We start from the raw sequence: 26,608 nt of genomic DNA, 5'->3' as shown, positions 1-26,608 counted from the left end.
ATGGGGCAGCATCTCCCATCCAAGGTTTGGATGATGCTCGTGGCTGGGCAGTGGCACCACTTGCTCCTCAATAAAATAATTATACTTCTACTAAAGCTTAAAACCCCAAAAGGGAAGCAGCAGTGGGATGGCAGGCTGTGTTCCTTTTGGCCTATTTGTTTTGCAACACTGGAGACCGACACTCATGAGTCTGCTCCTGTAATTGCTTGTGCTGATGAATCTGCATTGTTTAATTAGGGCTGTGCATGGAGCTCATCGTTAATGGATAATTGCTGATTTGCTGCTATCAATTCTTCCTCAATAAACTTATTCTCCTTTCTTTTAGTTACTCTTAATAAAGCTTTCTTTATACCCTTTTAAAGTTTTGAGCCTGCTTTGCCTTCCCTCCTAATCCTGTGTCACAGCAGGAAATGAGTAAGTAAATTCTAGTTTGGCCAGCATTAGACCCACAGCTTGTCTGTCCCTGGGAGCAGGGAATCCTCCCCATGGTGGGAATTGCTGAAGGATTCGCTGCTCCCATACACAATTCCTTGGTGCCCAGGGCAGCAAAGGACAAATCTTGTGCTTATTGGCTCCCTTAAAAGCAGCATCACCGCGGAACCCCAGACTGGCTGGGGCTGGAAGTGACCTTTAAATGTCACCTGCCTCCAGCCGCGGGCAGGGACAATTCCACTAGACCAAAAACCAATTCCACCAGATGAGGATGTTCCAAACCCCATCCGTCCTGGCCTGGAACACTTCCATGGAGGGACCATCCACTTTAAGCCACAGTGACTCCGAGCCACGGTTAACCACTGCTCCCAGCAGCAGTACCGCCCAAAAAACTCAGCTCAAACACCCCGAATTCCACGGGGCTTTTTGCCCTCTGGAGAGCAGGATCAGCTTTACCCCAGGGCAAGCCTGGGTCCTTTTTCCCTCCCCACGGCACCGGGAAACGCAGGCGGAGAACTTACTGTGAGAAGGAGGAATCCACGCTGAAATCCTCGGCGTGAGGCCTAAGAGCGAGAGCAGCACAGAGGGTGAGGGAATGCAGAGCCCCCAGCCCCAAACCAGCCCTGCTGGGGCTGTCCTCGTGTTTATTCGAACCAGGTCTCCTAAGAGCTCACAGACAAACAAACAGCACAGCCTTGACAGCTCAGCTGCCTCAGGTAGCAGGATGGCTGCTGCGACAGTGTTGGAAACAAAAAGGTTACGATAAAAGGCAAAATAAAAAAAAAAGCTTTTTACAGAGAAAAACCGAGCCACGGCAGGAGGTTCTTGCTCCTGCTAAAACACTTCACAAAAGCGATTTACTTCTTTTGTTCTCCTCTTTTTCTGGTGAATTGCTTAGGCGGGACTTTTGGGCTCCTGTCCAATTAGCTATCTTTAAGTTTGAGGTGAAGTCCCCAAGGTCCTATGAGGTGTCTTTTAACCAAACTGAGGAGAGAAACTTCTGGGCTTTTGTCCTTTTTAAGGAGACAAAGGGTAACTTGTTTACTCCATCAACAGGGGGCACGTTCCTACACTGTCCCACCGGGGATGTGCCAGCACCACAGGGACCTGAGGCCACCCAAGTGCTCGGCCGAGGTCACACCACACCTGGGACATGTCCCTGCTCAGCTCCCAGTGATGCTCTGCCAATTGCAGCCCCTTCAAGGACTCGGCTCCGTGGGTAAAACCAGGTTTTATGGCTGTTTTATGCCTTTTGTTTTTTTTAAATGGCTCTCACAAACTGCTTGGCTGCTCTGCCTCTAATCGGTGCCACGCTGGGTGCAGAGAAATTGGGCTCTGAAGGGTTGGTGCTTTCAGGAATCAGCGTTGTGCCTCTCCTGGGCTGGTTTTACAGACACCAGCGATGAGCAGAGAAGGGGAAAGAAAAGAGAGTAAAAAATAAACCAAAAGTCAAAGCAAATAACAGAGGAACAGTGAGGGGGATGAGGGGTTCAAGGCAAGGGGAGGAAGAACACAGAGAAAAAGAAGAGTGGGTGGGAGGCAAAGGGCCTGTGCTCGTGTACTGTACATCCCACAGACAGACAGACAGACAGCACAGGGCTATCAAACACAGCAATTCCAGCTGCAAAGCAAAAAAATCCCCTTGTGAAAATGGTGCTGTCACCAGGACACCCATCCCTGAGTCCCCATCTTTAACTGAGCCTGCCTGAGCCCTTCCCTGTTCCAGCAGTTCCCTCTCTCCTTTCCTGATTTACTGCGAGCCAGGGACACCGAGAAATATCATCACAGCCAAGGGGGCCACTGCAGACCATAAAGATTTTTCTTGCATTTTGCTTTTGCTTTACAAGGCTGCAGCATTCCAGCACAGTTCAAACTAAATAAAAGCAATAAATTCACATTTCAGCAGGAATGCAAGCCAAAAGGAAGCTGATCCATCCCTCAGCTACGAGGAGCAGCCTCCCTGGGACAGGATTTATTTTGCTCCTGCTCCTGGGCTCTGCTCTGTGCAGAGCCTGGGAGGAGCTCATTGCTCCTTCCTCTATCCCAGGCTGCTCCAAGCCCTGTCCAACCTGGCCTTGGACACTGCCAGAGATGGGGCACCCTGTGCCAGGGCCTCCCCACCCTCGCAGGGAAGGATTTCTCCCCACTATTTAATCCAGCCCTGCTGTCTGTCAGCGTGAAGCCATTCCCCCTCATCCTGTCACTCCAAGCCCTTATCCAAAGTCCTTCTCCAGCTCTTTTGGAGCCCCTTTCACTGGAGGCTGCTGTAGGATCTCCCCAGAGCCTTTTCTTCTCTGGGCTCAGCTCCTGCCCTGCTCCCTCCTGCCATTTTCCCCTCTTCCCTGCTCATTTCCAGCTTTCTCCTGGAGCATTAAGTCAATTCACAGCAAAGTGGTCTCTTGTGCCACCTCCCACAGCAAGAACAAGCTCTGGGGTGGCTCTACAGCTGTGTCATGCCTCAGAGCAGCCCTGGCACTTATTCCTGCCCAGCAGCCCGGATTTTCTCCAGCTGCAGAGCCTGGGGAAGGAGCTGCCAGCTCAGGCTCCCTGCAGCTCAATTGGATTATCCCACGTTAGCAGCAGGGGCTGCTCGGGCCCCTCGCCTGCCTCTGGTTTTGAGCAGTGGCCTTTGCTGCCTCACAGGGATGCCCACGGGGACAGAATCAGCGAATGATTTGGTTTTCTCCTAATCTGGTGCCAGCTGGCAGCCGGGAAGGGTGGGGGAACAGGAGCCAATTCCAGCTGCAGAGCGACCCTCCCGAAAGCCAGACAGCAAAGGCACAAAGCCACACAGATCAGCGGGGTCCTGCAGAACCTCCTTCTCCCTGGGGTGAGCCAGGGAGATTCCCAGGATTCCTTCCCCCATATCCAAGGGCTCAGGAGGACAATAAACACCTCACTCACATGGAGGCACCACGGGCAAAAGGGATTCCAAAGTCATGGACACACATAAACCTCCCCAAGGGTGGCTTTGGCCACGTTGTGCCGTGGTTAAAGCACATGCAATAAAATAATCCTTTTTTGGTTACAAAAAGGTGCTTTTGGCTCCCAAATGAGTGAACTTGGCCGTGCTGGTCACAGAGGGAAGAAGTGATTTGAGGTATCCCACTGAAATGTCTCCTTCTTCCCACCAGGCACCCAAATTCTCACAACAATTGCTGAGAAAATATGGAGATTTCTCTAAGAAAACTAAAAACCATTCCAAATCTCATCTGGAGATCCCAAAAACGCTTTAACAGTGATTTATACCACACAGAACCTAAGCCACTTAATGGAGTCAGAAAGGTTACTCTGGCTTTTAATGTGTTTTAGATTATCTACTTCAAACTGACCTTTTTATTCCATCCAGATCTGGCTCCATGAGAGCAGACAAACCTCGGCTCACCTCATTCCCGTGGAAAACAACGACGGCACAGGCAGCCAAAGGACCTTGGCTCCCCTGCAGGATCCTGGGGCTGGGAGAGCAGAGCTGTCCCCACACGGGGCAAGCTGAGGCCCCTGGGTGCTGCCAAGCACCAACCACCATGCCAGGCTGCTGGCTGGCACAAGCAGCACCTCCCAGACAGAAGAGCAGAGCAGGGAAGGGTGGGAGAAAGGAGAGGAGCAGAGGGGGAAGGAACTTCTTGGCTGCTTCAGAGACAGGTCTGCCCCCACCTTTCAAGCTACAGCCCCTGACGAAAGGGGAAGGTTTTATTAGAAGGTGAGGAGACAAAGGCACGTTTATTATTAGAACAAAGCCATAATAAAGCTTGCTTATGTAAAAGAGAGAGCAATCACCTGCCCACCCATGCTGGAGGCAGCTCCTCGGCTGAGCAGCACCTTCCACCTCATCCTGCCTCCTCAGCTCTGCCTCCAGCTCCTCCCAGCAGAGGCTGGTCCCCCCCCCGAGCTGGGCAGGGTGTGCACAGCACCCCTGGGCTCCAGAACCCCGAGAACTGGGCCAGCAGAACCAGCTCCCTTCTCTCCAGGGGGGAAGGCAGCCAGCCCCAAGCCCCAGCTCTCCTCCAGCTCTGCCAGGGCGCTGTGGGACATGGGGGGCACTTAGCTCGTGTGCCTCATGCAGGTAATTTGAGGCCAAATGCTGTCCCTGTGTTCCAAGTGCTCCAGGATGCTCAGAGGGAGAGAGCAGCACAGGACAACCCAGCCCAGCCCAGCCCAGCTCAGCCCAGCCCAGCCCAGCTCACACAGGGACCTGTTCCCTCCCAGCAAACTCTGCGCCTTCACCACTGGCTCCCGAACTTTTGGTAAATGAAGAGCATTAAAAATTCACTTCTGGTGGTGCATTTCCTATTCAATTTACAGCCATCCTTTCCAAACAAACAAACAAAAACATTCATGCCCTGACTTGAAGCCTCTGGAAGTTGCAGACGCAAGTAATGACCTGCCAACAGCACTCTTGGCTTCAGGCTGCTTTAATAACTGCTTGCAAGGCTCAGAGGCATTTCAAGACCGAGGTGGAAAGGAATTAAATCTGATTACTTTCTCCCCTGGCTCTGGGAAGGATTTAATGCCTTTTCACCCTGATCTGGAAATGCCTTCATGACAGGGTCAAGGCAGGGGGGTGAAGATGAGCCAAGCAAGGTAAGTGCCTGGGGAGGCTTCCCGAAGCAGTGTTCATCCTCTAGAGACTGGAGCTGCACCACGGTTCCTACCATACTGACAGTGAGAAACTCAGCCCAAAATAGCCTGATGTGAGAAGGACAGATGGGAGGAGATGAAAAAAGAAAGTAAAGAGGGGGAGAAGGAACGAGCAAGAGGAAGGGGAAAGCGGGAGGAAGAGGCACACGTCTGCTCACAAACCCCTGCGAGAGGGGAGGGAAGGGCAGCTCCCCTTCCCGCGCTGCGATGGAGCAGGGATGACCCCAGGGAAGGGGCTTGAGCCTCCAGCACCCCTGGTGTGGAGGAATTCAGCCAGCTGTGCTGGTGGACACCTGGAAAAGCCACCAGCACCTGCAGACAGCTGCAGAGGTGCCCCGGGGCAGAGCAGCTCACCGAGGGTGGGCTCAGCTGCCTCCCCGGGGCGCTGCTTTAATCACAGGAGCACTTTTCCTCGGCATTCCTCTGCAAAAGCCACATCGCAGCTCAAACACATAAAGTTTGGGCAGCAGCAGGCGCGGCGCCAGAGCCGCAGCAGCGCTCGCTGCAGCCGGACAGGCTGTTCCCAGCCCAGTGTCCAGCCTGGCCTGTAGTGGCCTTCCAGAAGGTTGTGCCTCTCCCAGAATCAGCCACAGATTCATTGAGGCTGGAAAGGACCTCTAAGGTCACCGAATCCATCATCAGACCTTACCCCCAGCGCTGCCAAGCCCGCCACTAAGCCATGTGCCCACAGCCACAATCACATCATTCAGATCCCTCCAGGCATGGGGACTCCACCTATGCACAACCCTTTTGGTAAAGAAATGCTGCCCCAAATCCAACCTAAATCTCCCCAGGCACAACTTGAGGCCATTTCCTCTTCTCCTAGTGATTGTTTCTTGGGAGAAGAGTCCGATCCCACCTGGCTACAAGGTAGATGGAGAGGGCAGGCACTGCCAAGCCTGGGCAAAAAGGCCCTGCAGATGCTCAGGCTGCTCTGACACACAGCTCCCTGCCTTTGCTAATGAGCTAAATGAGTCCCTGCAGTCCTGCCAAGTGACTGATCCTTGTGGGGGAAAGACTGTGGGCAAGTTTGGAGGTGGGATACGAGACCCTGGCGTGCCACGGACCCTCACGGCCCACTCAGAGGGGTGCCACTCTTACAGCAAGCAGGAAAGCCTCCCCTGAGGGGGGAACCTGCTAATCCCTGTGCCCTGATGGGACCTGATGGGGATGAGGATCCTAAAATAGACAGAGCAGGAGCCCAAGTGCGAGTGCTGAGTGTGGCATCTTTAGGTGAGGATCGTGTCTGCCTGTCAGGGCTATGTAGGGCACCGAGATCCTCAGCGGTGCTGGCGGCTCCCCAGGGCCGTGGGAGGAGAGCTCAGCACTTCCCAACCTCATCCCGCTCCCCCCAGCACCCAGCTCGGGGCTGGCATCGCCCCGTGCCCACAGGGCAAGCCCTTTCTGCCAGAGTGAGCCTGGGCTTTGAGAAATGGGAGCGCAGGCACAGGAGCAGCCACCAACACATCCGACAGCTGGAGGGGGCTCGGGGTGGGACACCGGGATGTCAGGGCTGTCCCTGCAGAGGAGTGGCCACAAAGCCGGCAGCAGGAGCAGGGCTCGGGGCCGTCCCAGCACTTTGGGGCTGTTCCAGCAGCCCCGGGGCAAGGAAAAGAAGCAGCCGGGCTCCGGCCCTGACTCTGCAGCCCGGGGAGGAATCGCTGCCGTGCTGATGAACAGCTCTGCCCAGAGTGAGGGATGGCGGCTGTCAGCAGCGTTTGGGATCGTGTCCTGATCACCAGGATCCCTGCATTTGCATCTTGCCCTGATAGCACTGAGCTCCCTGCCCTGAAAACACCCTCAGCATCCCCCAGAGAAGTGCCCAGAAGCGTCAGCAGGGCCGCCTCCCTGGCCTGGCAGAAGAGCCCAAGGGAAGCACGGCCACGGCTGGCAGGAGAGGAGATGCTCAGCCCTCCCCGGGCACAGCGGGCACAGACCCAGGGGAGGGCTGGGTGCTTGGACCCCAGGGCTGGGAGATGCTCCAGCGTGGGCAGAGATCAACACGCTGCCAGCAAACAGGCACAGCCCGCTGCCCTCCACCCCGAGAGACCCCAAAAATCACATCCCAGCCTGGGCTGCCCAGCCCAGCAGAGCAAAGCACATCAAAGCCAAAGAACTTAATGAGAAAAATATGTCAGATCCCTCAGATTCTCTTTTAAAGGCTCCCCCAGCCATGCTGGTCCTGCCCTCCCTCACAAAGTGACACTGTCACTTTGTCACCCCAGCTCAGAGAGGGCAGTGCAGGGGCCAGGTCGGGCACAGAGCATCCTGACACCTCCAGCCACAGCCTGCTCGGATTTCTGGTACAAACCCTCATCCCCAGCCAGCCCAGAAGCAGCAGAAGACCCAAGGCTGGAGCTGGGCAGGGGTGGGCAAACCCCACACAGGGGATGCCCCTGGCACAGCATTTCTCCTGCACAAAATCACCTCACCCAGAGCTGAGGCAGCAAACCAGCACTTGGCATTTGCTGAGGACAGAGAGAGGGCTCTGAAAGGTCTTTGCTGGAAAAGGCTTTTGTTAAAGAAACGTTAAAAATAAATAAATTGACTTGCTGTCCCTGCAGGAGGGAATTCCAAGCATGGCGATGGTTCAGCAGGGAATTGTGTCCTATGGAGAGCCTCACCTGGAGAGCTCCTGCAAGCACTGAGTGGCTGTAGTGGTTGCACTGGCCAGACTGGACCTCTCTGTGGTTCCTTTGTGTGCAAATGTCAGGCAACAAAACCCACATTTAGCTGCGTGTTAATTCCAGGCTGCCCCTGAGGGGGAACAAACATCCATCGGTCAGAAATTCTATTTTCAGACACGTTTGGGTGAATTCCTCACTCTCTGGAGTGCTTTACCTCCAAGAGCCTCGCGTTAAGCTCGGCCTAGCAGAGTGCTGCTCGTTCCCACTGAGGAGACTGCAGCCACCTTGTTGACAGCAACAGGGCTGAAGCAGGGTCCCATTTGTTCCTGCCAAAAATATCTCCAACTGAGAGACGAGGCGAGGCTGTGGGGGGTGGGAGGGTGCAGCCTGAAGGAGAAAGAAAAGGGAGGGAAGGATCCAGCTGCTGCCTTGGGCTGCCCAACGGGAAAGGAGCAGCCAGGCTCCTCTGGGACACACAGCAAAAGGACAAGAGGGAACGGGTACAAGATGCAGCAAGGGAGCAATTATTCACCTGAGAATGAACAAACCCAGCACCCAAAGAAGCTGGGAAATGTCCGGTGAGATGTTCAAAACTCAGCAGGGCTGGTCCTGAACCAGCTGGGACAACTTTAAAGCCAGTCCAGCTTTGGAGCAGAGCCCTGCAGGTCCTGTCCAAGCCCAGCTCCTCTGCAATGCTAATCCTCCTCCCAAACCTCAGCAGCTCACAATTCTGTTCCCAGCAGCTCAACAAACACAGCTGAAGGAGCTGAGGTGGGGCCCAGGGGACAGGGAGGGGACTCAGAGCCCTGCCAAGGGCTGAGGCAGGGCGTCCAAACCAGACACCAAACAGGAATGTTTGCAATCCCTCCGGAGCCCCAGTGTGCCCTGGGGACAGGCAGTGGTCAGAGCTTCCCCTGCTTCCAGCAGAGCTGCACAAACAGGACATGGTTATCTTGTAAAAACCTTTGTTTGTGTTTTTAAACCCACACCTCGGGTGCTGCAGGGAGATCACCGGTCCATGAAAAGGGATCCAAGCAGATGTTTGCATGTCCTGCCCCCTGCCCAAACACAGAGTGTCCTGTGCAGCTCTGCTTCCCCTCACACCTCTCCCTTTCAATCCCTCCAGCACAAGGGACAAACCTGCCTCAGGAAAAGCCTGGCTTGCAGGGAAGAGGCTCAGCCTCTCCTGGCTGCTTCCAGTCACTATCACCTGGTGCCAGGGCAGTCTCAGTGCCCAGGCAGCTGGTCTGCGTGGCCAGGAGGCTCCCAGCTCCATCCCCCTCTCACAGCAAGCCCTGGCACACAGAAATAACTCCAAGCCTCTTTGCTGGAGGATACTTCCACATGGGCTTGTCCCATCCCACCTGCAGGTCACCAGACACAGGAAAATATCCCTGTCCTGGATGCCCAGGGGCAGTCCTGAATTCCCCTTTTTGCTCCCAAGCTGTGGAGTGGTTTTTCCTCAGATGAATTCAAATCTTTTCCTCCTGTTTTGACTGGGAACCCCTAAAAGCACTGAGATGCTGCAGTGACTCAGAGAAAGGAGATAAATAAAGTAGGTGAGAATAGATTTCCCTGGCTTCAATCATCAGGAGGAATCATTTGCATCCTGAGAACACCCTGTAACACACATCTCCTTCCACCATCACCTGGAAATTCGCTCCCAGCTCCCAGGGACAATTGTCACTGCAGACTTGGTAACGCTGCTGGAGTCTGGCTTTGGGAGACACAGACTCACAAACTCGCTGCTCATCCCTTCCAAACCAATCTTCCTGCCTTGGTTGCAGCAGGGGAAGAGAAGTGCAGAGATCTCAACCTTAATTGCCAACTCACTGTTGGGAAGCAGTGCCCAGGGAAGGAGGAGATCCTGGCAGAGAGAATCCAGGCACCGCAGGCTGCGGCTGGCAGGGTTCTGCACAGGGGTGTCAAAGAGTTCCACCAACTTCTCCACCTCACAGCAGCAGTCTCTTACAACAAGATTGCAGCAAATCACTTAAAATCCCTGTGAAACCCAGGAAATTTGGTCTTTATACAGCCCTGGGGCACCTTCTCTCGAGGGTCCACCGAAACACCGTAGTGATGCAATTTTTGGAATCGTTGCCCTCCAGATCCAATAGCGCCTTGCAGCGTCCCTGCTTTATGCTGTGCTCCCACACAAGACAAGGAGGATCAGCCCTGGGGTGAAGGTTTGGCCCCCTGGCCTTGGGCAGGAATCCACCAGGCCCCTGGGTGCCAGAGAGGAGAAACCCCTCTTGGATGTTTGATCACTGCTGATCAGTGGAATGAGTTTGTAGCAGTCTCCCAGATGTATTTTTCTGGCCCCTACGCATCTGGTTTGGCCACTGACCCTGTCCTGAGGGGACACCAGCAGAACTTGGAAGAGCACAGAGAGGAAGCAGTCTTGCTCCAAAGGCTTTGCCCACAGTGGTGCTCAGGATGTGCCCTCAGAGATTCAGGTACCCCCGGGACAGGTCCAGCCTTGGTGCCTTTTTACAGCAACGAAACAAGGCACAAAACCAGACCACAAACAGCCTGACCAGCACCGGGAGCAGACCCAGACTGCCAAAACATTCCGAGACCACACCAGCTCCAGGGATTTAGTCCCGCTGCACGCCACGATGCCCAGCTCTCAGCCTTCACACGTGTGAGCCCTTGCCTGGCAGAGTCAGAGGCAGCGCCCCACCAGCTCCCAGTGTTTGCTCACCAGAGCCCCGGCTCCGGAGCCATCTGGAGGGCTGGCACACCACGCCAGGGGCACACGCTCCCAGCTCCTCAGTGTGCCAGGAACTCTGCCTCCCAGACCTGGAGACTGGAGCATGTGCCCGGCACGGCTCGGCACCGGCAGCAGCCGCGCCGGCGCTCCCCAGCACACGCCTCCTTCCTCGGCTTCCCCGGAGGGCACCTCAGCTGCTGGTCCTGGCTCGGTGCCACCCTCCCCCCAGATATGCCAAGAGGCAGAAGCTGAGGCATTAATTCATTCCAGCCTAAATCAAACAAGTAAAATCCCCCCCCCTCCTCCCCCGAGCAGGAGCTTTCCTACCGAGCTCATTTGCACCAAATTACATCCTCGAAGACATACAGTACACAGTCACAGGTGAGGCAGCACGGATGGGCTGAAAGATGGGCTGGGTAGATGGTGGGAAAAGAATGAAACAGAAAATGGAACGAACAGAACGAGAACTGAATTTGTGACATTTGCATCCTCATCGTAACTAGGGGACCTGGCTCCTTCTGAATCCCTGAGATCCCAGTGCAGCGCAAAGCGTTCTCCTCCTCCTGGAAAACAGCTCCTTCCTCTCTCTACACTCAGCTCTGTGCTTGCAGGAAGGCTGCAGCATTTCCTATGGCAGCTTTTTTTTTTTTTTTTTTTATTGCAGTTACAAATGAATTATTGCTCAGATGGGCAACCGAGCATCTCTCCTGCCACACAAACATGGTGCTAATGCACAGTGCGTACCGTGGCGTTAGCAGTGTAAATAAGCTCGGGGTTTATACTGCACAGGGAAGGTGCAGTGCAAGTTAACAGTGGTGTGTGGCAGCCCCACGGTCTTAGGTTGTCATTCAGACATGCTTTAGGCATATAAAAGAGAAAAAAAATCAAGAAGCACCTATAAAAAATTTAAAGGAACTGGTTTCCTTCTGCTCCAGCTCCCTATTTCATAACACAACTTTAGAGCTGGCGTGGCTCTTTAACATAGCTCTCCAAAGGATTTGATCCACCACCCCTCCAGCCCGTGGAGGCACTAATCCTTTCCCTCTCATTTAAAAGATAAAAGGTGCAGCCTCCCCCCACCCAGCCTCCCCACGCAGCACTGCAGTCCTGCAATACCTTTGTCCGACATCACTCCCCATGGATCCCATCCTCCGAGACGGTAACAAGGGGCTCACCCCGTGGGCATCTTCTGTCGTCGCTGGTGGGACAGTTTTGACATGGGAATTGCTCTCTGAAGGGGAATTCTTCAGCTTGGCTCTTGCCATCCTGCGAGCCTTGGCTGCCTCTGTGACTTCCTCCTGTTTCCCCCCTGAACTCTCTCATACATAGCAATCCTCACCGCAATCAGTTTAGAGCTGTCGGCACGTACCATCTCCTTCCTTCTTCTCTCTCCCCAGTCACGGCTGCTCAGTGGAACAATCCTGCCCTGTACATTTATTTTGGTAGTGAGGGGAGTCAAGGCAAACTCTCCGGCCTTGCTGCTGCAACAAATTTGGTGCAAAACCGCCGAGAAAACGTCCACGATGCAGAAATCTCTGAAAGGGCTTTGTTTGCTAAATAATGAAATTGCCTTGCCTGACTCTGTCAAAAGAAGGATTGCACTGCTCTTATCACCACAGGCAGGGCAGGGGCTGAAGGATTATTTTTTTTTCCCCATCGCTGTTTTTTCGGTAGCAACATGAGGAGGAGGAAGCTATTTTATCTTATCCCTCTGTGTACAGAGCAGCGTGCACACTGCGTGCCAGGGAACAGACTCAGCAGGTTTGGCTCTCTCAGACATGAAGCAGCAGAGCTCTGTCCCCTCCTAAAAGCACCCTCTGGGAACCAAGCCAGAGAGGAACTTACTGCTGCTCCCTCAGAGTGGCCAGCAGGGCTCAGTTCCTGCTCACCTGGCCAGGCAGGTGCATGTCACCTGTCCCGGAGTGACTCACGCTTCCCTCTTCAGGTGACAGCAAAAGCTGCTGCTCCTTCAGCACTCTTGGCATGGATTTGTCAAGATATCTAACAGAAAAGGGAATTCACCGTGGCCAGGGGAGAGCTGAGCTGGAGAGAACCCCTGAGCGCACGGGTGGGACTGGGGGGAAAGGATCGTGGATCCTTCCCTTCATTTGGGAATGCCACCAGTGCAGAGCTGCTCCTGCTTGTGTTCGACGGCAGCCAGGAGCAAAAAAGCATCTTGGAGGTGCCGCAGCCCGCGTGGGGCGCAGGGCTCAGCACCGCGGACAGCAGTGCCACCGCAGCACGGCGGCGTCAGTGCCACCCAGCTCCTGCCGTGCCACCCCCAGCGCCCCAACGCCACCCCAAGTGGTGCCAACCCATCACACCAGGGCTGCCCCACGGCCCAGCCCCACTGCAGCGCGGTGCTGCCCCTTTGCAGGCTGGAAATAGAGAATGAGTTCACCGATGGTCACCACGTCGTGGCCTAAACCAATGCGAATTGTCAGGCTCCGGGATTCCTTTAAATGTTGCTGTACAAAAAGTCGAGGCGTTGACTGGAAGGGTCAGGGCAGAGCCTGGGACCTGCAGCTGTGAGGAGGCTGGCTGGGAGAGCAGGGCAGGAGCTGCCCTGCATGGGAATTCTGGGCTCCAAAGTACTTTCCTTTCAGAGTGAAACGCTGACAATTCCCTTTGGCACAGCTCCATGCCCTAACCACACCTCCCACCCCCTGCCAGGCTGTCAGAACACCCAGAATCACCGTCCTGTGCCAAATGCTGGGAAGAAAAGGCCAGTCCTTTGCTCCCTCTCTGCTGCCAGGAGCTGTCAGGCACGCTGAGCTCTGCCCTCTGCTCTTGCCCCCAACACCAGTACCCAGCCATCATTTGCCCCGTGGCACAAAGGCAGACCCCCCAAGTCCCCATTTCTTGTTAACCAGATCCTGGTTTCCCTGCTCACAGCATTATTTCTCAATGGGATTTCACCATCCGACATACTTTGTTTCTGCATTTTGAAATGCAAAATGGATAAAAACCCACAGCCCTTTGCTTAATGTGCCAGCTTTCAGCGTACATTTAATTTCTTGTTTTGCCTCGAAATGATTCATTAGCTCAATACATTAATTTTCCACCCAAGTCATTCCTTTCTGCTTCATGGTTTGATTCAGACTCTTCATCTCATTGCTCCACATCTCTTTACTTCGGGGTGCTGTCCTCAAACACCAAATTTAATCTGTCAGCCCTCTGGGTTTGAGTGTGCTCTGATAAATCCTCCTGGACCAGAGAGCCACTGGGATGGGGCAATCAGGTGTCTCTTTTTGGATGAATTCCATATTGTATTGTATTCCTAACTGCAGAAGAACATTAATTTTAGGCTTGAAATTATATGTGAAAAGGGGTTTAGGCTTAAGTCATTAATCTCAGCACCAATGCCCTCACACAGCAGCAGGCACAGAAGAGGGATTAGGGAAAGACCTGGGGAATTTTAACAGAACATATAAACTCTCCTGTCACACTTGTGCTGTGCAGAAGGTGACAAAAAGCACAAAGAGCCCCGTGAGGAGCTCAGATCCTGCCCACAGAAGCCTCTCCACGAAGTCGCCTTTTCTGTCAAGCGCTTAAACACGAACCAAGACAGGAAACCCAGAGCGAGGGGAATGATCTGACCCCAGCCCACGAGAAACTGCAACCGGGGCTGTGGGTCAGAGCAAATATTCCCCTTCTGGGGGAGAGGAGAGGTGTCCCAGCGCTGAGCAGAGCCTCTGAGAGCCCGGCTGATCCCCCAGGGCGACTCGGAGCGCTCAGCCCTGCCCTGAGCTGCCAGAGCAGCTCCTCTGCTGTGCTTCCATCAGAAAACACTCTCAGCAATGCAGCGCGTTCCCCAAAGGCCCAGAGCCCAGCAGCCTCGCCCCTCCCGGCCCCCACAGCAGACTCCTGTTGTGTCCAGAAGCACAGGGGAGCGGGGGTGAAGCAGAAAGTGTGAGCAAAGGCAGCCCAGTACATCCAGGACACCCAGGACACTCCCTCTGGCAGGGAAACAGCCTGTTCCTAGAAAGAGCCGTGGCTGTCACCTGAGCCAGCTCTGCAGGGACATCCTCTGTGCCTCTGCCCAGGGGACACAGCAGCAAGCTCCACATGGAGCACCTTGTTTGCACGGCACGTCCTCCGAGGGAGTCCCGGGGGGGGGAAACCCAACAAAACACAACCTCGGCAACATCAAAGCCCAAAGAAGAATTCCTCTGGTCCAGAAACACTTCCCGGGCCAGCTGAATGCCAACCATCTGACTGCAAGCCAGGAAACTGATGTTTAATTTTAGTTTGAGAGCCCATTACAAAGTGCTGATTTCTCATTTCAGCATCCACATTATGCAGAGACCACTGCTGTGCCGGGGGCTGGAGAGGTGGCTGGGAACTGCTGAGCAGCAGTTGCAGGGGTAATAATATTTCAGAAAATAAGATTAAGAAAGAAGCAGAATCTTAATTGAATCCACAGCAACTGCATTGTTAAATATTCTCCCTTTTTTTTCTAGGCCACTTTCAGTCCTGGCTGCCAAAACTCCCTTTACTCACGTATCCAACTTATTAATAATAAAGCATCACCCTGTCCATTAGAAGTAGCTGATGATACAGGAAGGGGTTGAGTTTTTCCCATTTTCTGGCAAACAAACCTGCTCTGCTGAGACACAACCCAAGGGTGTTAGTTTGCAAGACCTCTTCAGGGAAAGCCAGGTTAATGTATTGTAAAATCCTGAAAGGAATCAGCTCTGCAAAGACCATTCCAAGCCCACAAGAAGTAACCTGGGTGGGTAAACACACTTTGGAAGAAGAGCTTGAGCAGTCAGAGCCTCACAGGAGATGTTACCAGGGCTGCTGCTCTGAGGAGGGGCTGTGTTCATACAAATAAAGTGTTAACTCCAGGGACCCCGAGCTGAAAAGCCATTAATGCTCATTATTATCCCTCCAGGAACCCCTGGCCACACTTGGCAAGCAGCTCTAGGAAAATCACCTTTCCCTGCATGGCCCCTCTGTGTTTCTGTGCCTTTGCAGAGCAACCCTGACCTCCCTTTATTTAATAACAGCAAGGAAAAACAAGATCCCACGTAATTTGTGACTGCCACAATCACCTCCTGTATTCCAAGACCCCAACAAATGTCACAGCATGACATTATCAGCTCGATAAACCTCAGAGGGCCACTAATGCTCAGTTAAATGCACAAAGCTGCCTGGCACAGCCTCTTGCTGGAGTGTTTTTCACAAAGTGCACATGCACCAGCTCTGCCCCGAGCTGCCAGGGAATGCCCTACATTGTCACCAGGCACTCTGCAGAATTGCTTTTCGAAAGCTGCCAAGGTTTGGAGGCTGCCAAGGCTCAGGCAGAGCCATCCCACCGAGGACCCTGCAGCCAAGCCACAAAAAACACCAGCTGAAATATCCCTCTGCAGCAGAACTGCCTGGAAATGCCCATGTTTCTCAGGAATTCTAAAGTTTTTTTTTTTTTCTCTCTACTCACTAATCGTTCTCTATCCCAATGGGAAGTTAAAATCACAGAAAAAGGAGCTTCTGCTTCCTCACCAGAATGTTTTTTTCCTCTGACATTTGTCTCAGTGAAAATAGTAAATTTGCCAAAAAGAAAAAAAATTTAAAAAAATAAAAAATGTTGGTGCTTCATCCTCTTTCTCTGTGTAGAACTTGGCCTTTCCCTGCCTGCGCCGTGCCAGAGCTGCTCCCACACACACATGGACACGCTCAGAGCCCTCTGGGACAGCCAGGATGCCCTCACCTGCTCCCCTAACAGCACACCCTGCTCAAGAGTGCCCCAAGGAACTCTTTTCCTACCAAAACAGGTCCTTCTGCCAGGATTTCTGACTATCCATCAGCTCCTGGAATTACAGTTAGAAACTTGAACCCAAAGAGCTCCAGTTCCTTTCACAGTCAAACATGCAATACCAATACATTGATTAACTCAGACTGTAGGTATTACAACATACAGCAGATGCCTGGGAAGGGATTTATGTAGGTATTTATTAATAAAAGTGCTTTTAGGAAATACTTTTATCTATTGATCCCAAGTCAATTAAAAAAAAACTCCTCTCCATTTTCTTTCCATTAGCCTGGAGAGGAAGGTCCTCCCTGGCATGGGAGCAGGAGCTCAGCTGGGAGAGCCAGCAGGGCTCTGTCAAAGGTGAAATTTGAAATGCTCAGAGGAGCAAATCCCTCCTGAGGGGCGGCAGAAAGCCGGGGTGGAGGATGACTCCTACCTGCCACTCCCAGAGAGGTGCATCCAGGTGAGCTGGGGCTGTCCTGGGGCTGATCCCCTGGGAGAGACACGGATCCATGGGGCATCCAGGTGAGCTGGGACTGATCCCCTGGGAGAGACACGGATCTGTGGGGCATCCAGGTGAGCTGGGGCTGATCCCCTGGGAGAGACACGGATCCGTGGGGCATCCAGGTGAGCTGGGGCTGTCCTGGGGCTGATCCCCCCGGGAGAGACACGGATCTGTGGGGCATCCAGGTGAGCTGGGGCTGATCCCCTGGGAGAGACACAGATCTGTGGGGCATCCAGGTGAGCTGGGGCTGTCCTGGGGCTGATCTCCTGGGAGAGACACGGATCTGTGGGGCATCCAGGTGAGCTGGGGCTGATCCCCTGGGAGAGACACAGATCCATGGGGCATCCAGGTGAGCTGGGGCTGATCCCCTGGGAGAGACACGGATCCATGGGGCATCCAGGTGAGCTGGGACTGATCCCCTGGGAGAGACACGGATCTGTGGGGCATCCAGGTGAGCTGGGACTGATCCCCTGGGAGAGACACGGATCTGTGGGGCATCCAGGTGAGCTGGGGCTGATCCCCCAGGGAGAGACACGGATCTGTGGGGCATCCAGGTGAGCTGGGGCTGATCCCCTGGGAGAGACACGGATCTGTGGGGCATCCAGGTGAGCTGGGGCTGATCTCCTGGGAGAGACACGGATCTGTGGGGCATCCAGGTGAGCTGGGGCTGATCCCCCAGGGAGAGGCACGGATCTGTGGGGCATCCAGGTGAGCTGGGGCTGATCTCCTGGGAGAGGCACGGATCTGTGGAGCTGGTGCTGCTGGAGCAGGGCAGGGCCAGGGGACGCCCCAGCCACGCTTTGCAATTCAAAGCACTCGCACACGAGTCCTGCCTTGAAGCTCCTGTGCCCTCTGTGCCCTGGGGTGGTGGGTCCTGCCTTCCCCACTCCCTGCAGCTGAGTGCCAAAGGCAATGGGAGGATTTCCCAGGATTTTGGCGTCCTTGGAGGCGAGTCCCTCCGGTAATGGGCTGTGAGCAGCAGGGCAGCACTGAAAGCATCTCAGGGGCTCTCCCACCTGCACTCACAGGCCTTGGTCACTCACTGCCCATTATTGTCACACCAAGAGGCTCCAGCCAAAACAAGCCTCCACCTGCCTGGGCTCCCTGCAGGCTGGGGAGGGCCAGGATGCACCAGGGGGATCTGGAGCAGGACAAAGAAGAGGGGGAAAACACCCAAAACTCAGTGACTTCACAGGAAGAGGTTATGGCCTCTTTGAGTCCTCCCACTAAGAAACTAATCAATGAGTAAAGTACTTATTTCAATGGAATTCCTCCATGCACTACACGGAGAGCACTAAGGATCAGAGGACACTCAGGAGCTGGGAGAATATTCCCAAGCAGTGGGGCTTTGAGCAGCTGGAGAGGGGAAGGACAGGGGGAACAACACACAACAGGGCTGGGGCAGCAGCAGCTTTCAGAAACACCCCCTGAGCAGGACCCAGGGCACCAGCAAACCCACACTGTGCCCTGCCTTGCCTCGCCTTTCTGCTCCCTCCTCCCTCTGCCTTGGCAGGGTTAATGCCTTTGCTCCACAGGCTCTGACGAGTTCCCTGAGAAGCCATCAGATGGATCTACACCACTTCGAGCTCTCTAGGACTCCTTTCTGACATTTGTCTTTAAAAAGCAACGCCATTCATATGAAAAGTTGATTAATTCCACTTGTTATAATTAGGCTCACAAATAAAAGCAGCTCTTCCCCCCCGCTCACAGGGGGGATAATGGTCCCTACCCTTCTCACTAAAGCCTTGCGCTTCCAGGGGTGAGAAGCTCTGTACCGAGCACTAAGTGTTATTATTAAACTGTCATTAAAAGCATTTCAGGAAAAGTTCACAGACTGCAGGGATTTCTGTCATCACAGCATCTGGCTGGGACAGCAGCTGGGCTGAGTGCTGCTGCCAAAATCACAGCGGAACCAAATTCCCTCTCTCCGTTCCGGAGTCTCAGCCACAGCCACGTCCACCTTTGGAGGGGACTCACCTCCAAGGATCTCTGTGGGATCAGCTCCCACCACGGTGGGCCTGGGGGGGGCTGCTCCATCCCCACTGCACTTCTGGGGGGTCCTTGGCATCTTGGCAAACCAAACAAACCCACCAGGAGAGTGGGGGAACACCGATATTCACTGACACCATCACACACCTGCAGAAACCTTTGGCCAAGTGGGGCCACAGCAAACACCAGGAAGATTTGCATGACACAGGCAGAAATTCACTGCCTGTGTTTCATTCCCTCGCTTTCCCCATTTAGCCTTGGCAGCTGAGCCAGGCAGCAGAACCAAACAGCTCCAGGCAGCAGCTCCTGCATCGCCCAGCGACCCCCCAGCAGAGTTTGGGAGACTTCTCCAATAAACTGGAGCAATGGAGTTTTGGGGAAGGAGGAGCACTTTGGAAAGCATAGAGGAGAGTGCATTTAGCAGCTGCAAGAGAGCTGGAAACAGAAGGAAGCCTTTGAAGAGCTGGGCTGATGGAGAGAGATGGAAAAATTATGTAAAGTAAGAAAACACATCCAGAGCTTGCAGGCAGGCTGTGAGCCCAGAGGGGGACGGGCTGGTACCAGAAGAGCCTTTGATTTCTCTCCTCTTGCCAGTGTACCCTGCATTAATATTTCAAATGCTGACGACTTCCAAATGTTAGGGTTCAAAGGAGAGGACCAAGAACTCCAGAAACTGCCCAGTAATAGGAGCAGTGTCCTGAAATCTCCCTCCCACCCAGAGCCAGGAGGCTGCTCCCGCTGCGGGGGGCTCAGCTGGCGCCCGGCAGCCGTGTCCTCATGGATGGAGGTGATTCCCAAACAGAACCCCTCTTTTTGGCTGGCGGGGAGCAGGGAGGGCAGCTCCCCTTCCCCGGGTGGCTCCCCGGGAGCCGGAGCAGCCCTTATGTAACCGCTGAATCCCAGAACTGTCATCGCAGCCTTTGCAAAGCCATTTTTACCTCTCTAAGTGTGGCTCATCAGCGACGAACACGAAAGCTGCAAACCCAGTGTGGCAACTCGGGACTGCTTAGCAGGGAGAAGGAGAAATAGAGCACGCCCGAGCAGCTGCTGAACAAGCCTCCCTACAAAGCCACGATGCTGCTGACACCGTTCCCACTCCTGGGTGCATTTGACAGGCTCACAAGCAGAGCAATGAGACCCTGAAGCGTTTCAGTGACTCCCAATCCCCTCCTGCTCCTTAACAAAGCCGGTGGCAGGTTAAAATGGCCGGAGGAAAAAGGGGAGGTAAGTGTGTGCCTGTCGCAGCTGCTCAAGCCAGCGAGAAAATTAAAAGCCCTCGGGTAAAATCTAAATATATATATCTGCAAGGGAAGCATGAGAAGCCTCCAGGCAGAGCACAGTAATGAGGCACGGCCAAGTCACTTTTCCAGGTGAGTACATAACGGGGTCACTCTCTGCTTCCCAAGATTTAATGAGAGCGGCGCCGGGTCCTCACCCAGGCAGGGCTGGCAGCCGGGGCCGGGCAGCGCTCCCCGAGCATGAGTCAGCCCCGGCTGCGCAGCGAGCGGAGCAATGCGGGCACGGCGGCGAGGGGAGGCGGCGATGCGCAGAGGAGGTGCCAGGGCAGCACCCAGACCCGGCCGGGAGGAGCTGAGGAGGTGCCAGGGCAGCACCCAGACCCGGCCGGGAGGAGCTGCAGGGCAGCACCCAAATCCAGCCGGGAGGAGCTGAGGAGGTGTCAGGGCAGCACCCAAACCCGTCTGGGACGAGATGCAGGGCAGCACCCAAACCCGGCTGGTTGGAGATGCCAGGGCAGCACCCAAAACCAGCCGGGAGGAGCTGAGGAGGTGCCAGGGCAGCACCCAAACCCGGCTGGTTGGAGGTGCCAGGGCAGCACCCAAACCCAGCCGGGAGGAGCTGAGCAGGTGCCAGGGCAGCACCCAAACCCGGCTGGTTGGAGGTGCCAGGGCAGCACCCAAACCCGGCTGGTTGGAGGTGCCAGGGCAGCACCCAAACCCAGCCGGGAGGAGCTGAGCAGGTGTCAGGGCAGCACCCAGACCCGGCCGGGAGGAGCTGCAGGGCAGCACCCAAACCAGTCTGGGAGGAGATGCAGGGCAGCACCCAAATCCAGCCGGGAGGAGCTGAGCAGGTGCCAGGGCAGCACCCAAACCCGGCCGGGAGGAGCTGGGGGGCTCCGGGCTCCCCCAGCCCCAAAGCACCGCCCTCCCCCGCCAGCAGCTGCTGTTCGCTGCCTCCCAGCAGGGACGATCTTTGCACCAGAGATGTTTATGGCTTTAAGCGTTCGTGCAGCGCCTTGCCACCTGTCTGAAAACACCTTGGAAACGCCCCTGGGTACCGCTGGCGATGCCCGCAGGAGGAGCGGGGCAGGAGAGGTCCCGTGCCCGAGCTGTGGGACAGGAGGAGCAGAAAAACCACCCCGTGTGGCAAAATCCTTAATGTCCCTCCAGAGCCTTAATTACCGTGGCAATTCCTCAATGTCCCTCCAGCCTCTCCCAGGCCTGAGTCCCGCGGGTGCCTCCGAGGCCGGGATTCCCCCCTCGGTGTCCTCCTCCTGCAGGGGGCTGAGGCAGCACCTGGAGAAAGGACAGGGATGCTCTGGGCACCCTCAGTGACCAAGGGCAGGACAGGCAGCAGCCACAGCCCCGGGGGCACCTTCCCACCACAGGCAGCCCCAGGGGGACACCCTGCTCCCCCGGGATTCACCCCAGCTTCTCCCAGGGGATGGGACAGGCTGGAGAGGCGCCTCGTGCTCCCCACGCACCTCTCACGAACCCTTCTGGAATTTGGTTTCGTGCCCAGCAGCGAAGTGCCTGGAGGAGAGCCGGCGATGCTGGGATGGAGACGAGCGCCCTCGCTGCTGCAAGCACCCCTGAGCCGCCTGGCAGAGCTCAGCAGGAAGTAATTTCACAGGGACTTTCAAAATGCCAGAGTGATTCCCACTCTGCAGTTTTAAAAGATTCCAAGCCCCCTTTTTTTTTTTTTTTTTTTTTTTCCCTTTTCAATATGTTCTTGCAGCAGCTTTGCTTTTAAAGTATTGAAAATGTTATGTGGTGCAGAGCAGTGTCTGCCTATTAAATGGTGCTAAGGGTTTCTGCTGAAAAATGTGGAGAATTTTAGCATCTAAAAACTTCCATAAAACTTCTAAAAAAATCCAAGGAAAATGATTGACATTCAAAGAAGAAATTTTGGCTTTGGGGCTCTCCATCAGCACTGCCAGTTATGTGTCATGGTAATAACATTTTCTTCCCTCCCCAGGGTCGCTGGATGATGCCAGGTACCATTTCCCATGTATTTTTTCATTTCTCTCAGCATTCTTTTTGTAATACATTATATAAGACAGAGAAAATGGCAAGTCCCCATAAAGAGGAATTCACAGAGTGCTGCAGAAATGAGGCATGAACTCCATGGAGTCTGTGACAGCCTCATCAGGCTGTGTGGGCAGGACTAGAACAGGGGGTTGTGCCAGACCATTGATCTCCAAGAACGTTCCTTATTTTAACTTCAATGAGGAAAGATTTGCTTACCCATCAACATCCTGCTGTAGCTGTGGGTTCTGCTGGGAGCCAGGGGGCCCTGCAGCCAGGGGAAGTGCCAGAGCCACCTGCAGCCAGGTGATTGCAATGCCCAAGTCACACAGGTGCTGCTGTGGATGTGACAAAAACCATCTCTCTTTCCACACCCAGCCAAACAAAGGGGTCAGCCCTGAGGCATGAAAAGGAAAAGGCAAGGATGTGTGAAACTGTGTCCCTGAGGAAGAGGAGCCAGGAAGTTTTGCACGAAAACTCCTGGAATTCCCCCCCAGAGGTGCCTCACACATGTCAGAGCTGTCTGCCAAGCCAGGACAGGAGCCAAAGGTGAACTAAAGCCACAAAAGGATTTTAAATTATTATTGACCATTGCCCTTATCTGCCCATCAGCTTTTGGTTCAACTGCCATGACCAAATCATCTGGTGGAAAGGGAATATCCACTCCAGGAGCTGGTGTGACAGCAAATGCTGTTTCACAGATCTTGGCTGCCTTGAACATTTACAGTAAAAAGCACAGCAAAAAAAAAACGCCTTGGCCTGTTCTCATCTCTCACATAAAGACACAAAAATGAAAAAGAGAAGGCTGCAATTTTTTACACAGTGTCTCCTTAAAGACTGAACTGCAAACATCATCCTCTCCATTTATATCCATCCTGGCCAGGCAAAGGCTTTTAGGACGAAGGATGGTTTAATAAACAGACATTTATAACAAGTGACAGAGCTTGCAGCTTCATCATCTGGAAAAGAGTCGATTAAACCAAGTGAGAAACTCCCTGATCACTAAAGGTGTCTAATGGAATTAAAATTGAATTACATCATGATTAATATCTTCACCAGCATGTTCAGCTGTACTCCTTTCTCTCCCTAAAATCTGCCTGTGGGAAACAGAGCATAAAAAGCTTAGAGGGGAAAAAAGGCCTTAAAAGTTTGGGTAATTGTTCCAGCTCACCAAAGTTTCTCAGTAAAAGCAGCCATGAGGTCCCAAAGAGGATCTTGGTGCTCTCCTGTGCTCGCTAACCCGTGCTGGAACAGCAGCACTCGCTGTGCCTCTTGTGAATCCTCCTTTGAAAGGGAACGGGGGATTCCAGCAGCACATCCAAACACAGCGCTGGAAAAGGGCACGGGACTCACCCAGCCTCTGCTCTCAGTCTCACAATTCCCTGCTACAGAGAGGAACATCCCTTCTCTGCCTCCTCCCTCCTGCCGAAATCCCAACCCTCACTCACTTCGCTCACTCCCTGGGGTCTGAGATCCGAGCTTTGCTCTTTGTCAGAGTTTTTGGTGGGTTTTCTTGTGAACTCTCACCATTGGGAAGGAATGCAGCCCTCGTGCCTGCGCAGTGAGGTCGGCACGTGTCTGCAAGCAGAGACATTTGTGCTGCTGAACCCTGCAAGGCTGAGCATTCCTGAGGCACAGAGCACAGCATCCGGCACTAAAAACCATTTACAAGTTCTTAGCACGAAAGAAATATTTCCCATTAGAGGCCCAACAAGAGCTGCCTAGAAAATTGTTTTTCCTCTCAATTTTCGCACAATAGCTGCTGGCAATAAATCTGCCCATCAGCACTGGGCAGTTCTGAGTGCAGTCACTGTGTGAGAAGAATCTAAACAAAGTGACAATACCGAGCTTTAAAAGCATTTTGGAGGAAGATGAAAAGGAAAAAAAAAATGTTAAACTACAGCTCTGGAAGAGGCTGAGGAGCTGTAATGGCTTTTGTGTGACCATCTGACACTCTCAGTGACCGCACAGAGCAGCAGCTCCTGCAGCAGAGCCTCCAGCTCATGGCAGTCCCTGAACAGCTCCAAGATGACAGCTTGAGGTATCTCTGCTCTGGAAAGAGACTGTAAAATCTTTTTCCACACAGAAAAACCTCATGGTGCTGATTTAGTGACCTGGAACTGATGGGTCTTGAGAGACTTGAGAGAAGCAGGGATGAAGGGCTGGGTAGAGAACATGGACTTCCCCTTCCTTGTGTGCTGGCTCACGAGTGAGCACATTCCTGCACACGTGTGTGTGAGCACCTCAGGACAGGGATGTCCCTGGGCCAAGGAGCTGGAGCTGCTCCAGACGAGCAGAAAGACCCATCCCAAATCATCTGAACTGGGAACTGAATTGTCAGAGAAGGCCTCGACTCTCAGCAGCAGGGGTGTGATTGCATCAAGCTGTAATGAAGCAAATCCATCTCCAAAATCCAACTTCAAGAACAGTAACTGAACAGCTTCCCCCAGTAAATGCCTTCCCAGAGCCCAGCTGCAACTTCTTGCTGAGAAATATGGGCACCACCTAATCCCCACTTCTGTTCTTGAGCAAACACGGTGACTGTGCATTAGAAACACCAAACTAAATTAACACGAGTGTCCATGCCAATTATTCCAATTGAACTCTCTTCTAAGAGCCAATTACCACCCATTTTATTAAACGAGAAAAATTTTCAAACAATACTCCCATACGGAGCTCTCAGCCCAGATGCAATTATGCACTTCACACATTGATGCTGGACACTGGGCAAACGAGTTTCTCTCGGTCTCTGCAATGCCACCACAAGCAGAGTTTGTCCGAAAGGAGTTTTAGGCAGTGTTCTAGCTGTGAAAAGCTGTATTTGGTACCCATCTGCAGGGCCCTTTTCTGTTTAAACTGCTTTTTGCTCACCTACAAACCAACACGGTGCATCAGTGAAAAGGCCACTCTGGAATTCAGTCGCTCTGGGGAGTGATTGAGGCGTTCAGCACTAAGGCGGAGCGGCTCAGCCAGATAAGAGTGATGCGAGCTGGAGCAGGATTCCCACTGCTCCCAGGAGCTCACGCTCCGTGAGGCTCCGTGGTGGAAAAACGCCCACTTTTGGCAAAGCCCTGCCTCGCTCGTAAACATTTCCCTGGGGGATTTTTTTGCTGCTTTCTGACAGGATAACACATTCCTCAGCAATGTCACTCCTGCCCACAGGATGGCAAGGTCTCAAGCTGACATTTGCTAAACATCTTCACCACCTGCTCCCCAGAAATATTCATCTCTCCTAGACAGAGGAGACCTTTTCCCTGACAGCTCCTGCCACCGGGGAGGTGGCACATACCTGCACGGAGCCACCAAGCTCCAGCTGCTCCCTGGCACCCCAGCAGCGGGTGCCGGAGCCACAGGGGCACTGCCCCGTGGCCGAGGCTCACCCAGGGCTGGGAGCAGCACGCGGGGCTTTTGCAAAGTCCACTTCTGAAGGCAGAAGCTCTTTGCAGCAAAGCTCAAGGGAAGGAATGGCTTTGCCAATTGTCACCCGCGGCACATCGGGAGTGAGCCGCGCACAGCGGCTCCGTGGCTCTGCCCACGGCCCAGAAAGGAGAGCTCCCTGCCTGGAGGGAGCTGCTAAATTTGCAGAGCCACACTCGGCTGCTCTGGAGGCTGCGTGGGCTGCAGGAAGCGCGGCAGAGGTGTCTAATCCAAACACAGCCGCAGCCTCCGCAGCGCTCCTGCCGAGCCCCAGCGCTCCGGGATGGGGAAACACCAGCCCGACAGCCCGGGAATGGGAACGGGAACGAGCTGGGGAACTTCCCCTGGGAGCCACGGGGTGCGGGGCAGGGGGATCACCGCCCAGAGAAATCCACACCCAGACGCCACGAACCCCTGCAGATCCCAGTCACTCACAGAGGGCGTGCTTGGGGTTGGCCTCGCCTTAAAGCGAAGCTTTATTAAGAATTCTGCTGTTGAAGCAGCGCCTGAGAGCACACAGCACCCGTGTCCATCCCCAGCGGTGCAGGAGAGGGACAAAGCCCATCCTGGAGAGGGGAACTCATCACGGCCCTCTGCAGACCAGGACCGGGTTTGAGGGAACCTCAAATGGGAAGAGGAGAGAAAGCAGCGCACGAGGAAAGGAGGATTCAACCTGCAGAGCCACGTTTAACTCCAAGAGTTTGGGACATGCAGACAGGAGGATGGCAGCACCTTCCTCAGGACGCTGGCTGGGTGGAGGATCCCAGTTTCCAGCCTCGGCAGAGCGGCTGGGGGGGCTGCCTGGACAGGAGATGAGGACAGACCCACTCCTCACTCCCCTAGACCCCACAGACAGCGTATCCAGCGTCTCAGGGACAAACCCTCCACGGCAGCCAGCTTTACTTAAAGCTACCACCAAAAGCTCAAAGACAGGTGACAACAGAGGGTCCAGGAGAGAATAAGAAAATGCCAATTTGCCTGGATTCGTGGAGGAGCTGGACAGGAGTGGTGAGCGCGCTGGCCTCCAGAGGGCCCCTCCGCAGTGAGATGGCAGAGCAGCAGCAAAAACCATCCCTGACAAAGGAACCGGTGACAGCAGCAGCACGAAATCCTGCCCGGCAAAGCAGTGGAGAGGGGGACAGAGGGACAGACTCTGGCAGCCCCAGCGGGTCAGGGCAGAGATGCCACACAAGGGACAGCTTGTGTCTGGGATGGACACCCGCAGTGACAGCAGGAGGTGTGCAGAGCTCAGGGGACACCTGCCTC

At 54.2% G+C, this 26,608-nt stretch overlaps 1 protein-coding gene across 4 annotated transcripts in view; it reads right to left on the bottom strand.

The window, feature by feature from the left end:
* Nucleotides 1–26,608, bottom strand: part of KCNT1 (potassium sodium-activated channel subfamily T member 1) — a 79,842-nt gene that overhangs the window by 30,488 nt on the left and 22,746 nt on the right. For 2 of the 4 annotated variants that reach the window (XM_053962213.1, XM_053962214.1), the window contains exons 1-2: nucleotides 11,527–11,675; nucleotides 954–995 (exon numbers count right to left, since the gene is read on the bottom strand). The exons of the other annotated variants lie outside the window; for them this stretch is intronic. In XM_053962213.1, coding sequence (XP_053818188.1) covers nucleotides 954–995; nucleotides 11,527–11,675 — 191 coding nt within the window. Of the gene's footprint in view, nucleotides 1–953; nucleotides 996–11,526; nucleotides 11,676–26,608 lie in introns of those variants that run through there. 4 annotated transcript variants of the gene reach the window in all.

The sequence above is a fragment of the Vidua chalybeata genome, chromosome 21 (assembly GCF_026979565.1).
Source record: "Vidua chalybeata isolate OUT-0048 chromosome 21, bVidCha1 merged haplotype, whole genome shotgun sequence".
In the NCBI taxonomy this organism is placed as follows: Eukaryota; Metazoa; Chordata; class Aves; order Passeriformes; family Viduidae; genus Vidua; species Vidua chalybeata.
This window is presented reverse-complemented; position numbering and strand designations above follow the sequence as displayed.